The sequence below is a fragment of the Parasteatoda tepidariorum genome, chromosome 1 (genome assembly GCF_043381705.1).
Source record: "Parasteatoda tepidariorum isolate YZ-2023 chromosome 1, CAS_Ptep_4.0, whole genome shotgun sequence".
NCBI lineage: Eukaryota > Metazoa > Arthropoda > Arachnida > Araneae > Theridiidae > Parasteatoda > Parasteatoda tepidariorum.
This window is the reverse complement of record NC_092204.1, coordinates 53,019,630-53,033,353: the sequence shown is the minus strand read 5'-3', so window position 1 is coordinate 53,033,353 and position 13,724 is coordinate 53,019,630. Positions and strand designations below refer to the sequence as shown.

Here is a 13,724-nt window from a genome sequence, read left to right as displayed (position 1 = left end):
GTTGGAACAATTATGCTTATAACCAATAATCTGGTAGGAAAAAGTCATCACTGCCACTTCTTCCAAGGCATCTACATCGATTGCGGATGCATCGTCCGATTCTATGTCCAGACCTTCTACAGTTTCTGTTACAGACACCGGGTCTACATGATAGAGCCGAACCAGCTTCATAATCGTAGTCTTGTGCGCTGGAAACTGTAAAAAATATCTTAATTAATTCGTAGTTCATATGAGCGAATGTAGCAGAAAACACTAAACATTTTTTTGTCTTAATTTATTCTTTCATTTTTTGCGTTCTAACAAATCTTTAGAGTATTTTTTAAGTCTTCGCATTTTACTAATTCATATAAGCTCATCGCACAAAAAATTAATTACACTTTGCGTAATCACTTAAAAGCTGTATTCAGATTTAGGATAAAGATAGGGCATGGGGAGTGTTTTTTTTTCTCTTTTTTTTTTTTGCTTGCCCTTTCTTCTTTACATTATAGATCTGTTGCTCACCAAAAGGTGGCTACTCTCAAGGATCAGCATGTTTATGTAAACATTGTGGGTAGAGCAGCGGTGGCTCGGGAGATAGAGCGTTTGTGATCCAGTGAGGTTATTCAGGTTCGAATCCCAGCTGCGGCGGTGTACAAATTCTGCTCCCTGCTCGCAACTGACCGCAGTTTTGACTTAAAATATTCTCAGTGGTAGACAGCTCATGGGTTAGAATCCCCTTTCCGTTGGACTAACAGTCATGGGAGGTTTTCGTGGTTTTTCTCTCCATGTAACGCAAATGCGGGTTAGCTCCATTAAAAAGTCTTCCACAAAGGTTTGTTCCAAGGCTAGTTTGCAAGCTAGTTTGCTCCAAGGCTTGATCTAGGAGTTGCAAAATTACAAGGCGTCAGAGTTAAACATTGTTGACAATCGTGGCAATCGTGTTGCGTGGATGGGTGTATATATATGTACTATATACATACAGGTCAGGAGAGAGTCCCCCTCTCCTGAGATGCTTTCGAGGTCACTGTCATTCATAGCAGCAGTACCATATTACACTAAAAACAGTTTTTACGATCCTACTTCAAGTAATGGCGATGAATGTTACATAATATTTGAACTATCATATAAACTGGTTAAGTCAAATGTTAGCTGAATCTAACGATTGCTAACCTGATCCACACTCACACTAGAAACGTTTTTTCTTTCTTTTTGCTCTGTTGCTCTGATGAAACTAATGATTCAACAGATTTTTACAATTTATCCTTCGTATTATTCGATGGACAATTATTTAAATTGACATATATGAATATAAAAATACTTCTATTGATTCATTTACAAGGATAATTAGCCATAAAATAAAGTATTAAAGATAGGATTTTAATTGGATGCTGTTATTGCCATTAATAGTAGAATATCAAAGCTTTCTTCATCCATGTAAAGTCTGCCATTCCGCATGTCTGAATTACTGTTGAAAATATTGGTTGATGGTAAACGTTTTTTATTGTGAAAATTCGTTTAAATTTTTATAAGTTGTTAAACTGAATAATACTTCCAGGAAAATTAAACCTATTTTACACGTAAATATGTTACAATGCAGGGGTTGTTGCAAAAAAAAAATTAAAACACTTCTATACTGACACATTTCTTGATCTTTTTCAAAAATTACTTCAAAAATCATTTTATAAATCTCGAAGTGTTTAGGTTATGCGATTTCTCAAACTTATCAATGAAGTTTATAGTTTTTAGAGGTTTGAGAGACCAACAATAAATTACAAACGGAAAATAGCATTTTTGAACGCTCTTTGTGAAATGTAGCTCTCTCTAAAAAATGTAGCAATAAATTTGTATCTTGTAACAAATATTTTGGTTATTGCGTGCAATAATTGAACAAAATTGCGTAAGTCTAGCTTAAATATTTTCGAAAATATTTATATTTTCATGAAAATAATTTTTTTTGTCTCACGTTTTTTTTTTGTTGCTATAATTTTAAAATTATCTAATAAAATTAATCAAAATTTTTGGAGCAATTTAAAATTAATAAAAAATCACTGTTTCAAAATTGGAAGAAATTTGTTTAAAACTGGAAATATGAGTAATTAAAGTGGTTCTTTTATACTGCTCATGCGCTGGAAAAAAAATCAATTTTTTATTATTTTTTTCACTTAATTTTGTAGTGATTCGTATTTAGCAATTAATAAAAAAAGTTAGATTTTAATCTAAAATGTTTCAAGCAATTTTCTTATTTGCTTTCGTTCTCTCTAAAAGAAAGCTCAAAATGATAAGGGATTTTTCATACATTTCCTTTTGTAATATGAAGCACAATTTATTAAAAATGACACCGGCATTATTGGGGATCATCCCCCATAAAAGCATCTTTTTCGCTTGTTTTCTCTTCTTATACAATCATATTTTGGTATATGGACATTTATTGTTAGGTATTATCATTTGTTATTTAATTTTCTCTTATGATACAAAGTAATATTTTTAGAAAATCCCTTATTTTGAGTTTCGTTTAAAAAGTACAAAAGTTACTTAGAAAATTGCTTGAAACTTTGTACATTTTTAAGATATTCAAATCAGACTTTTTCATTGTATGCTAAATTCAATTCACTACAAAATAATTATAAAAAAAGATTGCTGCATTTTTCGGCACATGTACCGTATAGAAGAACTATTCAATTTACTTTTTGCACAGTTTTCAACGAATTTTTTTTAAATCATAAAGAAAATAATTCGTCATTAATTTAAAATTGCTCTAAAAATTTTGTTTAGTTTTTCAATTTTTTTAAAGTTACAGCAAACAGGCGTAAGACAAAAATATTAGTTTTCTTTAAAATAAAGATGTCCATATCTTCATAAATATGACCAAAATTGACCGATGAATTTAAAAATCAGTTGATAAAACGGAAGAAAATTGAAATGCCTGATTTGCTGCGTTCTGCTTGCAAAACAAAGTATTTTTTCCCACTACCGTTCAAAAATAGTTCCAAGTACAAAGTTCGTTAACAGATGGCACTGCTAACTGAGAAAAACCATTAAATATTTTCAAAATAACCACAATTTGTTGTAAAAACAAGATATAATCTGAGGAGAATATTTCAGTTGAAATGATCTTATATATAGCAGTAAACAATGTTTTATAGTTTTTTCTGTTAAAATCACCATTTGTCAGTGAAATTTGCCACTATTGTTTTAATTTTACGAGAATAAATCATTTTCTTTTAGTTGAGCGTAGCAAACAATGCACTTCTTTCTCTATCGCTTTTTCTTTAATAAATCGTTTTTTTTTTTCATTTTTAAGATACCTGGCAAGCGAGTATGCATGTAAATAANTGGCAAGCGAGTAGCAATCTTATAAAATTTATTATTTATTATCTAAAACACTTGCCACTTTTATTTCACGCCATAATAAAAGGTAATAGCTGTTTCTTTCACCCAATAATATTTCGAATATAAATGGTAAAGTAGTTATTTTTTAAACTTGAATGAAAGTTTAAATTAAAAAAAGTATTGGACAAAAAACATGCATAACATATGCATAATAATTTGAATTATATTTACCTAGCACTAGACACAAGACCAGCAAGGAGTAAATAATAAGTTTATTCATGATTTCATGTGTTACAAATTTGATACATCATTTAGTTTTTATACGACTCTTAACAAAAATCACCCTCTAATGCATGCTGTATCATTATCTATTGTTGCAAGTTTGCTGAGTACGCAAATACTTTCACTTTTAGAAAACAGTCAATAAAATTAATTTGAGGTCTAATAGAATGTGTAGCAAACGCGAAAACAACAAAATGGCGGACATTATTGAGTAAACTCTTACGACAGATAGATGAACGCTTTATATTATTTACGTTTCACTCAGTAATTAGTGCCTTAATGAATTATTATAAAATATAAATCTAAAGCACTTAGCATGGTGAAATATTTTTAATTAATCCAAAATAATTCATAGAAAAAGGAGTTTTTTAAAATTTAGAAATGATATAAAAGTATTCCACTAAAACAAAAGAATGGATAATTTAAAAAAAATATATCTATAAAAAAAATATTTTCTTATCATTCCGTGGTTGTAATTATTGATAACTAACTTCTTTTTAAATTTGACTTTCCTGTTTTTCATACTTTTTTTGTCCTGTTTTGCATACATTAAATGGTAGTGAGTTCTCATTCCTATTTTGATTTACTAATTTATTTACTCTTTTGCATTTTGATTATTTTATATTTTTCGTTCGTTTAAAAACATTTCTTTGTGTAAGTTATTATGAAGTAAAAATTTCGAGTTCTGGAAAATACTTTAGAGTAATTTCTTATGGATTCCTAAACGTCAATAAATCATATATATTTTTTATCGACTCAAATTCCATCGGAATACAAGAATAAATATGTTTGACGACGCGGAAAAAATCTTAAATAAAGAAATATTTACTTTGGACTGTATTTTCACAAATTTAAGAAAACATGACAGTGGGAAGCCAAATTATTTCTTATATCAATTAACACAAACATGGAACAATGTTGGAAATTTCATTGTTTCTTTAACTATAAAATATAAAGTAAGGGATGGTTATCTCATATTTTTGTTTCTAATTCTTATGCTTATTCTGTTAATATGCAAGAATATTTTGAGAAACAAATAACAATTTTTATAGGGTAACATGTTATCTACATGATTCCATTTTTTGGATCGTGCTTCGTATCAAAAATTTTTTATATTTGCTGAACTAGAAAAAAAAAACTTATTAAGACAACTTATTTCTTCCAAGGGTTAGTTAATCACATGCATTTTAAATAGCTAAAAGTCTTGAAAGTAATGTTTAGTTTTTATTCACAAATAATATACAATGATAGCAGCAATTAGGTACCAATTAGTCAGAATCGCAGTTTTGGTATACATTAAGCGAAGATTTTGGACATCTCATGCACTGTTTATGATCCTGTCCTTTAGATTCCATACACAGAATCAATTTTTCGTATGCGCAACTTATTGAATATGGTTCTACACAAACCAAACAAAAACATTTTTCTTCATCACTTATTGACTCGCAAATTTTGACCCTCTTCTTTTTGGCTCCTTTATTGCCAGTTGTCTTTGTTTGGAGATTTTTAATACATAATCTTTCTGGAACGATCCCAACTACATCACGCCCTTCTTCTTGAGTTTCTTTTTGGCAGTAACGAGCCATCGTCTGTTTATTTTTACAAAAATAATTAATTGGCATTCGAATGGTTATTTATTTCCAACGATGCATTAAAATTTAAAAGCGACGAAAAAAATCTCTTAAAAAAAACTTATTTTTGATACAGCTATGCTTTAATACTACGAGACTGCCGAAACGGGACGATTTTTTGTTTGAAACTTTTAGACCTTATTTTAATTTCAGTTGTGTCGAACGATTCATCAAAATCACTCCAAGTTTTCCACTCTACACCTGAATCATCTCCCTCGTCACCGTCCCGTTTTCCTTTGGCATACATTCCATTCAAGTTCGCTGAGTGGCATGCGTTATACCACCATCCACCACTATAGAGTGAAGCACAATTACCATCTTCTAACAGATCATTGTCTACATCTTTCGTCGAGAACTTCATGCCATTATGGTCAGTCATACAATCACCTGAAAAAGAAATTACAATGTACCTTCAATAAAGCCTTCAATCACCTTCAATAACTTTTGATCAAATGATCATGCGCTAGGACTCAATCTTATTAGCTTGAGGATTTAAGAGGCAATACACCCACAGACCGAACTCAACTGTTGTAAGACTGGAGACAGGGAGGGAAATTCAAAATAGTTTTTTTAAATTCACGTTATTTAATTTTCATAATTAAACCGATGATGGATATTTACTTTCTTTAGCAGTATCTTTCGATATATGTGAAATACAGGGCCGTCACTCAATCACAATATGAGATATATAGCATGCAGTACTTCGTATTCTCTATGAATATTTTCACCCAAAATTGTGCCGGTACAATTCCGCAATTAACAGTTTTTGATAGGTAGTTAAAAAATGTACAGTTGCCTGATTTTAAATTTTTGATAGTAATTATGGAGACTGGTTTTGTTTTTCACTCTGGGCTATGCGTATGTGTGTAGGCATTAACCTTGAACGGGCAGATGGCTTCATGGTTTTAGAGAATGAAGAGCTCGCGGAGTTTAAATACTCAATTTAATTATTCAAAGTTTAATTATTTTCATCGTGATTTGCTCTTTAGCAACCCTTTAATAAGTATACGTTTTCGGTTGCAATTTTGAAAAGAACTCGTAAATTAGATAGTAATGCTGGTTCATAAGAAACACCCTGCATGTTCTGTAATGCACGATAGTATATGATAAAATACAAAAAAAAATAAATGTAAATATATATTATTAAAAAGAGATGAAATTGATATACACCTGCATTTCCACTATAGTCTCTAATATGTAAAGTATAGTTTTGTGTCTCGTCATCAATCCAAAATACATCATACGCTGCGTATTTTTCTGCTCCTTCAACGTCTTTCAAATCAAATCGAATGGAATAGAGATTTTGATTTGTCAAGGAAAATATATTATCATTACCTAAAATGATTTAAAGCGTTTTAGAACTATATTTGTATAAAATATATTTACAGTAAAATAATAGATGCTTTATACAACTAGTGTATTTCAATATTTTTAAAAATTAACAGGATAAAGAATATTTAAGAATATTTTAAAAATTGAAAGCGCAGTTTCCAAAAATTATAGCCAGTTGGTCCTCGATGATTTAAAACTTAAATTTGAATAAATTGAGAAAAATATAAGATTCATAAGATTTTAAGAGAAGAATATAAGAGAAAAATATAAGATTTATAATATAAGATATTGAGATAGTTAAAAATGTAATTTTCGTGACTGGAATTGTAATGAAATCATGTATACAAATTTATATTAATAGTAATTTAGTCTACGTAGTCTTAAATTTACTAGAATTTTTTTATTAATTCCATGTTCAAATATGCTTTATTCTCTTCGGATTTGTAAAAATATATATTTATTAAAGCGAATAATACAGACAGAAAGGCGCATCTAGCATGTTTGTCAATTTATTACATGCATGAAACACCAGAACAAAATATTTTTAATACCTAACCAGAAATCTTTTTCAATGTGGCCAAAACCAGTTTTATAGTTTAACCAATCCTGATAAAAATAATCCTCTGGTCTCTTGAAATCTCCTCTTCTTTGAATGAGCTGAAAAACGAATTAAAATCGTATGAAATTAAAAGAGATATTGAACAAACACAAACACTAAAATGAATATGGAGGTCAAAGCAATTCAGATTATGTTTTAAACATCACACTACTGCACAATCTACAAAAATTAATAAATTATTAATGAATGTATCATTATTTATTATGTTTACGACAAACACGACTTAAAAAGTGAGTATTAGCAACTGGAAAAAGAATTAGGCTGTCCCTAATTTTTTCCGACAAGTACACAGAATGATTGGGCTGTTATGGCAACTCATATTATTGATTATTCATTTTATTGATTTAAAAAAATTTCAAAAAATGATAATAAATGTTTAACTCATGAAAAATTAATTCTTTGCTACAGATTAATAATGATCCGTGGTGGCCCAGGCGATAGAGCACACGCCTCCCAATAAGTAAGCCGAGTTCAAAACCTAGCGATGGCTGGTTGATACTCTGATACTCTGCTTTCAAAAGGTTTTATGACGACTTTGAGTCATCTACAGTAAAAAATTCCGGATCAAATTACAGTAAGAAGTACCGACACTCAAGATGCCGGTACTTTTTACCGGAACATGTTAGGGAATAAAAAAAACTGATCTACCGTAATATTTACAGTATTAATCATACTAAAGTTACCGAATCAGTCGAATTAAATAAACATTACTGTAAAATTTAGGGTAAAAAATTTTGAAGTAGAAATGGAATTTAAGGTAAAATTAATTTTAAGGATGATACACCCAAAGTGCTAATACTTTAAACCGTAATTTTATCCGGAATTTTTTACAGCTACTATCATTTTCGCTTCTACATGCATTATTAAATGAATGAATAAACAAATAAAGTTAACATTTCTATAAACAATAATAAAAGGCTAAATACAAACATCGTTACAAAAATACTCTCTTTCTTAAAAATATCGATTCATAAGGAATAAAATAAACTTACAGTCCATCCTCCTCCATCTGTGTCCATATCGCAATAAACTTGTAAGGATTTTCTTTCCATGATTCTGCTTCTAGGCCAAATCGTATAAGATCCACTGCGATAATTTCCAGTTAAAAGTAACTCTTCACAGTCCACGGGACCCGACGTAAGATTTAACTTCACAGTTGGACCTAAAAAAAAGGTTTTTCACTGTCCATAAGTCATTTTTGATTCACTTTTTTACCATAGATTCCAATTTCGCCTTCCCAAGTTGTAACGTCTAATTTATTTCAAAAAATTAAAGGAAACTAATGACATGAGAACCTGGTTTATCAGAAAATGTGATAACCATTTATAACAAATAAATGTTAAGTCGGTAGCTTTGTTTTTGAAAAAGAAATTCAAAAATTTTAATTTTTATGTTTTTATACGTTCGTCATTATTATTACTAGTGAAATAAAATTTGAGAATCAGGGGTTCTACTTTTGCTGGAAAGGAGGAGTGTAACTGTAATTCAAGAAAATATAAAAATGCTAGTTAAATTTTCTGCTTTTCGTAAGGCGATAATGTAAGTAATCAAAAAATCGGTATAGAATAGCATTTAGAAATCATACACAAAATTGAAATACATGTACCAACATAAATTTTTAAGGCTAAAATAATTCCAATTTTTTAATACTTATTATTATTTGTTGCTCTTTCCGGTAGCTTTACGTTATTAGTTTAAGCAAAACACGTTTGTAGAAGTTCATTCTATAAAGAAAAGATTAACTATATTCACTTGGCATATTGCTTTATCTCGAGTCCAACTGTTGTAGTCAACATTAATCACAATCATGAAACATTAGGTATCATGGTAACAAAACTCAATTTCTTTTTTTTAAACATAAGAAATACAAATTTGGTGACGTAATCTGCATATGCTACCATGTACGCATTGTTCACTAAGATAATGTAATAGAAATTAAGTATTACAGAAATTAAATATTACAGAACGCGCAACAAAACTAAGTTTTTGATTAGATCTAACAAACATCCCTGGTGTTTCATCTAATATATTTGGAAGGTAAAAAAAAGCAGAATTTCCATAGTTTAATTCAAAATAATGGCTTATTTTAAACCAATGAGAAAATTACATTTTTAAAAGTCTCCCCCGAGCGATCTAATTAAAATTTTTGAGTAATTTTTAGGATCGAGAACTGAAATTTTTCTTCTCATCCGCTGTTTAAATTTCACGATAATAGGTTCTGGAGTTATAAGAGAGATACAGACTGACAGATTTTTTTGAAATTTGCTCTGAGTGTTTTAATTATTTTTCATTAACATATTTTTAAAAAAAAAAATTAAATTACCTAACATTAATAATTTCAGTTATCAGTTTTATAGGATTCCGCTCAATATTTAACTATACGACCGACTTCAATTCTGTTATATTCTGTTATTACCTGGAATTACCCTTGAGCATGTTGTTGCTGATGCATATGCCAATTGCCAATATTAGCAAGCCTGCTTGAAATCAAGCGAATTCTTAAGGCATAGGGCGCACTTCTTGTTTTTAGTGGCGCCATCTATGGTCAAGAATATGATTTTGCCACACACATACGTCAGAATCCGTTTAACAGGGAGGACTCATTCACACTGCTTTTATCCTTCCGCATATCGAAATTTTTAACCTGAACCAGAGAATAATCAATCTCCAATTTAGTAACCTCAGGAGTATTGATTTGTTATGGAAACTTTAAGTATATTGTGACGCCAACAGATTTAACGTGCAGTAGTCACCATTCAATATACGGGGATTCTTCGACCGGCTGGATTAGATGTCCTGTTCCTACGAACACGAGTAAATAATAAGGCTATAACGGCCACGACCCTTGGAAATAATTTATTCTACCAACTGTGCAAGTTTGAAAAAAGTTTTCTGCATACTAGTATTGTAAAATATTGTTAGTGAAAAATACTGACTTACAGATTGGATAGTTATCTTTTGCTTTCTCAATCATATACTCTGCAACATCCAAAAATGATGAAGCTCCTCCATTGTTATCACATTCTATTCGTGTGTTTCTGCCTTTGCTCACTATCACCAAAGTAACTAATATCACTGCAGCTTAATATAAATAAATAAGAAAGAATTAAGTTATTAAAAAGTCTACTATCTCAATAATTATTAATTTTACTTACATTGTAAAAAGTTTTGGTGTATATATAGCTGCCACTATTTTAGAGTTGAAGTTAAATGCATTTTTATGTACAGAACTGTGATTATCGTGCAAAAAATTAAATAAAACTGACAGAATAACAATTGCTTGAAAGAATTAACGCAAATATATAACTAAAGATGTGCTTGTTTTTTAAACGAATTTTTTTTGTAATGAAGCAGTAAATTCATTTAATGCACATGAAAATCTATGTTGCCAGTAACTACACAAACAAAAATCGAAATAAATAAAATTATAACACCTTGGGAGCATCAGTAATAAAATTAATTTCACCGTAAAATTCATTTCCCGTAAAGTTTTGTACCCTATACTTAACAGTAATAATTATTTAATTATATTTATTACTTGATTTTACAATAAATATTACTGTAAGAATTAAGGTATAATGAGATTTTTTGTTTCGTTAAATTTTACGATCGAAAGTACCAGCACTCTGGGTGTTGTTTTTTTTCCCGCAATTTGATCCGTAATTTTTTGCAGTATATGAGCATTATCTTATATGATTTTTTACGCAGTACTCTAATTAATAAAGTTTATAAAAAAGTACGTAAGTCAATCAAGTGTTTTTTTTATATTTACCCGATACCAGGCAAACGCTTATGAGAAAAACAAATATCAGCTTATTCATGCCTCAATTGTGAATCAACACAGCAGTAAAGAAAAGGCTTTTATACTAAAATGATGCAAAGACTGACACAAATTTATACTTAACTTATTCCTAACTGTTTGTTGAATTCGTGGAACATTTCACTTTGTCTAGAATTATTGTACTCAACTGAAGGACACTTCAGCATCGGTGGTTTCATTTCATAACAGCAAAACATCCGATTGACCTGATTATTTTGAAAATCCTTTTTACCTAATAGTTTTTAGTAAAACAAATTTGATATTTATTTTCAAACAGCTATTTGTTGCTAATTTACAAAAGCCAGCGTTACTAGGTAGAAATTTGAATATGAAGTTTATCAAATTCTAAAACCAAATATATCAATCTTGCTATTTTTTAGGCTAAATTATAATGTTATAAAATTTTGGACTTCCCTTCATTATAAAGAAGTGAAAATTAATCCTTTTTGACTTAAATGCATGATACTAAGATTCGATTTCAATATAATAAGGGTTCAATTGTATGTTTGAGTGTACTGTTTTTAATATTTTTAAAAAATAAATATTTACAGCCTTTTTGAAACTAATTTAAATTTCGCAAATACACTGAAATTTTATTTTACTATTATATATTGATTTTGAAATAACAACGAAAGTACCCCATATTTAACGTGCTAATTGGATACTTGTAACTAATTGTTTGGTTGTATCTAATCATGTTTTTGTGCATGGCGTGTTAACGTTACAGCTTTAAGATTTATTATCACGCAGAATCAATTTTCGAAACAGATTTAATTGAATAACTGCAAGAGACGTTACACCTGTGTTGAAACTGGTTGCCTGGCCCACGCTTAGCTTTACTCCTTTAGTTATTGTTTTTGCAAAAAAAGAAGGATTTTTTACAGCAATTTGTGGAGATTTATAAACGCATAAAGAAAAAGAGATAAAAACTAAATAAAACAAAATTATGACTATCGACTACAATACGACAACTTATAAAATTATCTTCTTTTTTATGTGTTTATTTATTTTTTTTTTTGTCAAATCATTATGAGATTCAATTAATGTCAAAACACTTTAACCGCGAATAAAAAAGGAAAACGAAGAATTTGTCATCATCATACTGCCATTTTTCCTACATTTTGTTAAAAGAAAATGTTCTGATATCTTTTTTTTCCCGTATCATTGTGATATTTTAAATTAACTCTACGAAAGATAGACATAAAACAAGTCAAATTCATTGTATCATTTATTACACAGATAAAATTACAGAAGATTACTACGCGTAAAATTATACTTATGTCTTTACTGATTCAATAAAATTGCCCAACGTTTAATTTTGCAATTGCAAGTTCGTTTGTCCTCGTCTATTTTTTAATCATTTTCATTCATTTCATTCTCCAGATAGTTTTAGAAATATCATTTAGGTTTTTATTCGATTATGAACAGAAATTCTTTTTAAACGTTGTGTCAAAATATTTGACAAACCAGTGTAAAAATAAATCTATATCGATTATTCACTAAATTTTTCTCAATATTAATAAGCATATATTTAAATTAAAGATAAAAGAAAACAACAATAAAGTAGTTCTCGAGACGTAAAAAGAGAAACATTTTGTTATCCGAGCTTTTTTTTTTTTTTAAAAAAAAGAGAAAGAACAGCAAAAAGACAACAAAATTATAGTGTAGAAACAAATTTCCTGGCCAACACGGGTTTTGAATTAATGTTTATTGGCAGAATAAAGTATAAACTTTTTCGGGCTGTTTTCTGTAAGTTAGGAACACATTTATAACAGTTTCGCTTTTTCTTTTATTTTTATTATTCAGATCAAAATTCATGCGGAAATATAGAAAACTATTCAAGTAGCTGCAGTATAAAATAAATATTTAATATCAACTTTTCAAAAGCTATAGAGAAAGTATTGCGAATGTTTCATGTTATATAACGTTGTTGATTCTTTATGAGTGTGAGGATAAAAAATGAATGTAAATAAAATATAGGTAAAAATTTTTGTAACTTTTCTAGATGTTAACGTGAGAAATTCAAAAAATTAGCAAATTTATTCATTTATACCTTTATTTAAATCATTTGAAGTGCGAATATGTAAAGAAAAATATCTTCGATAAGAGCAAACATTCGTATAAAACTGCAGAAGGTCAGAAACACATTGGATACTGCATGAAAATTAGATTACAATTGTAGTTGTTGTTTTTTTTTTGTCTTCTTTTAATCCTATACGCAAACGGAATTAATGGCAGTTTTTTTTTCTCTCTTTTTCTTCTTTCTTTCTTTTCTTAAATTTGTTCTACGCTTTTAAACTTTTTCTTCTTATAAATATAACTGTCGTTGAATAGCCGACACAATATTGAACTTACTACTATCAATGTTCCACTTCATAGCCTTCTAATTTTGGCCTAATCCAGAAGACAAGGGTACTCCTGGATCAAGTATTAAGAGAAATTTGTCTCAGTGGAGGACTTTTTGATGGAAATGCAACGAATAAGCTACGTTAAAGAGACAGTTCTTTTTCTATATATAACAACACATTCATTTGAAAATCCCACCTAAACTAAGCATAACTAAATTAAAACAGCGGTAACCGGTTAGTAAAAACCTTGAAAAATAAATGGAAAAACCCGTGATTGGTTAGTATAAACCTTAAATTCAAAGCAAAAACTATTCTCATCAAAAATCAACGACTCCCTGATGTTTCCTACATTTTCTTGTTATTTTATTTTTAATTTATCTCCT

The 13,724-nt window shown here is 29.3% G+C and overlaps 1 protein-coding gene across 1 annotated transcript; it reads right to left on the bottom strand.

Moving 5' to 3' along the window:
- Positions 1–3,600: 3,600 nt before the first annotated feature.
- Positions 3,601–11,103, bottom strand: LOC107440610 (techylectin-like protein). Its single transcript, XM_016053583.3, has 6 exons — positions 10,946–11,103; positions 10,114–10,254; positions 8,166–8,335; positions 7,106–7,211; positions 6,393–6,557; positions 3,601–5,609 (listed from the first exon to the last, which is right to left on the bottom strand). Exons 1-6 carry the CDS (start codon positions 10,992–10,994, stop codon positions 5,299–5,301), a joined length of 942 nt encoding a protein of 313 aa, XP_015909069.1. The 5' UTR covers positions 10,995–11,103; the 3' UTR covers positions 3,601–5,298.
- Between the last annotated feature and the right edge of the window lie 2,621 nt (positions 11,104–13,724).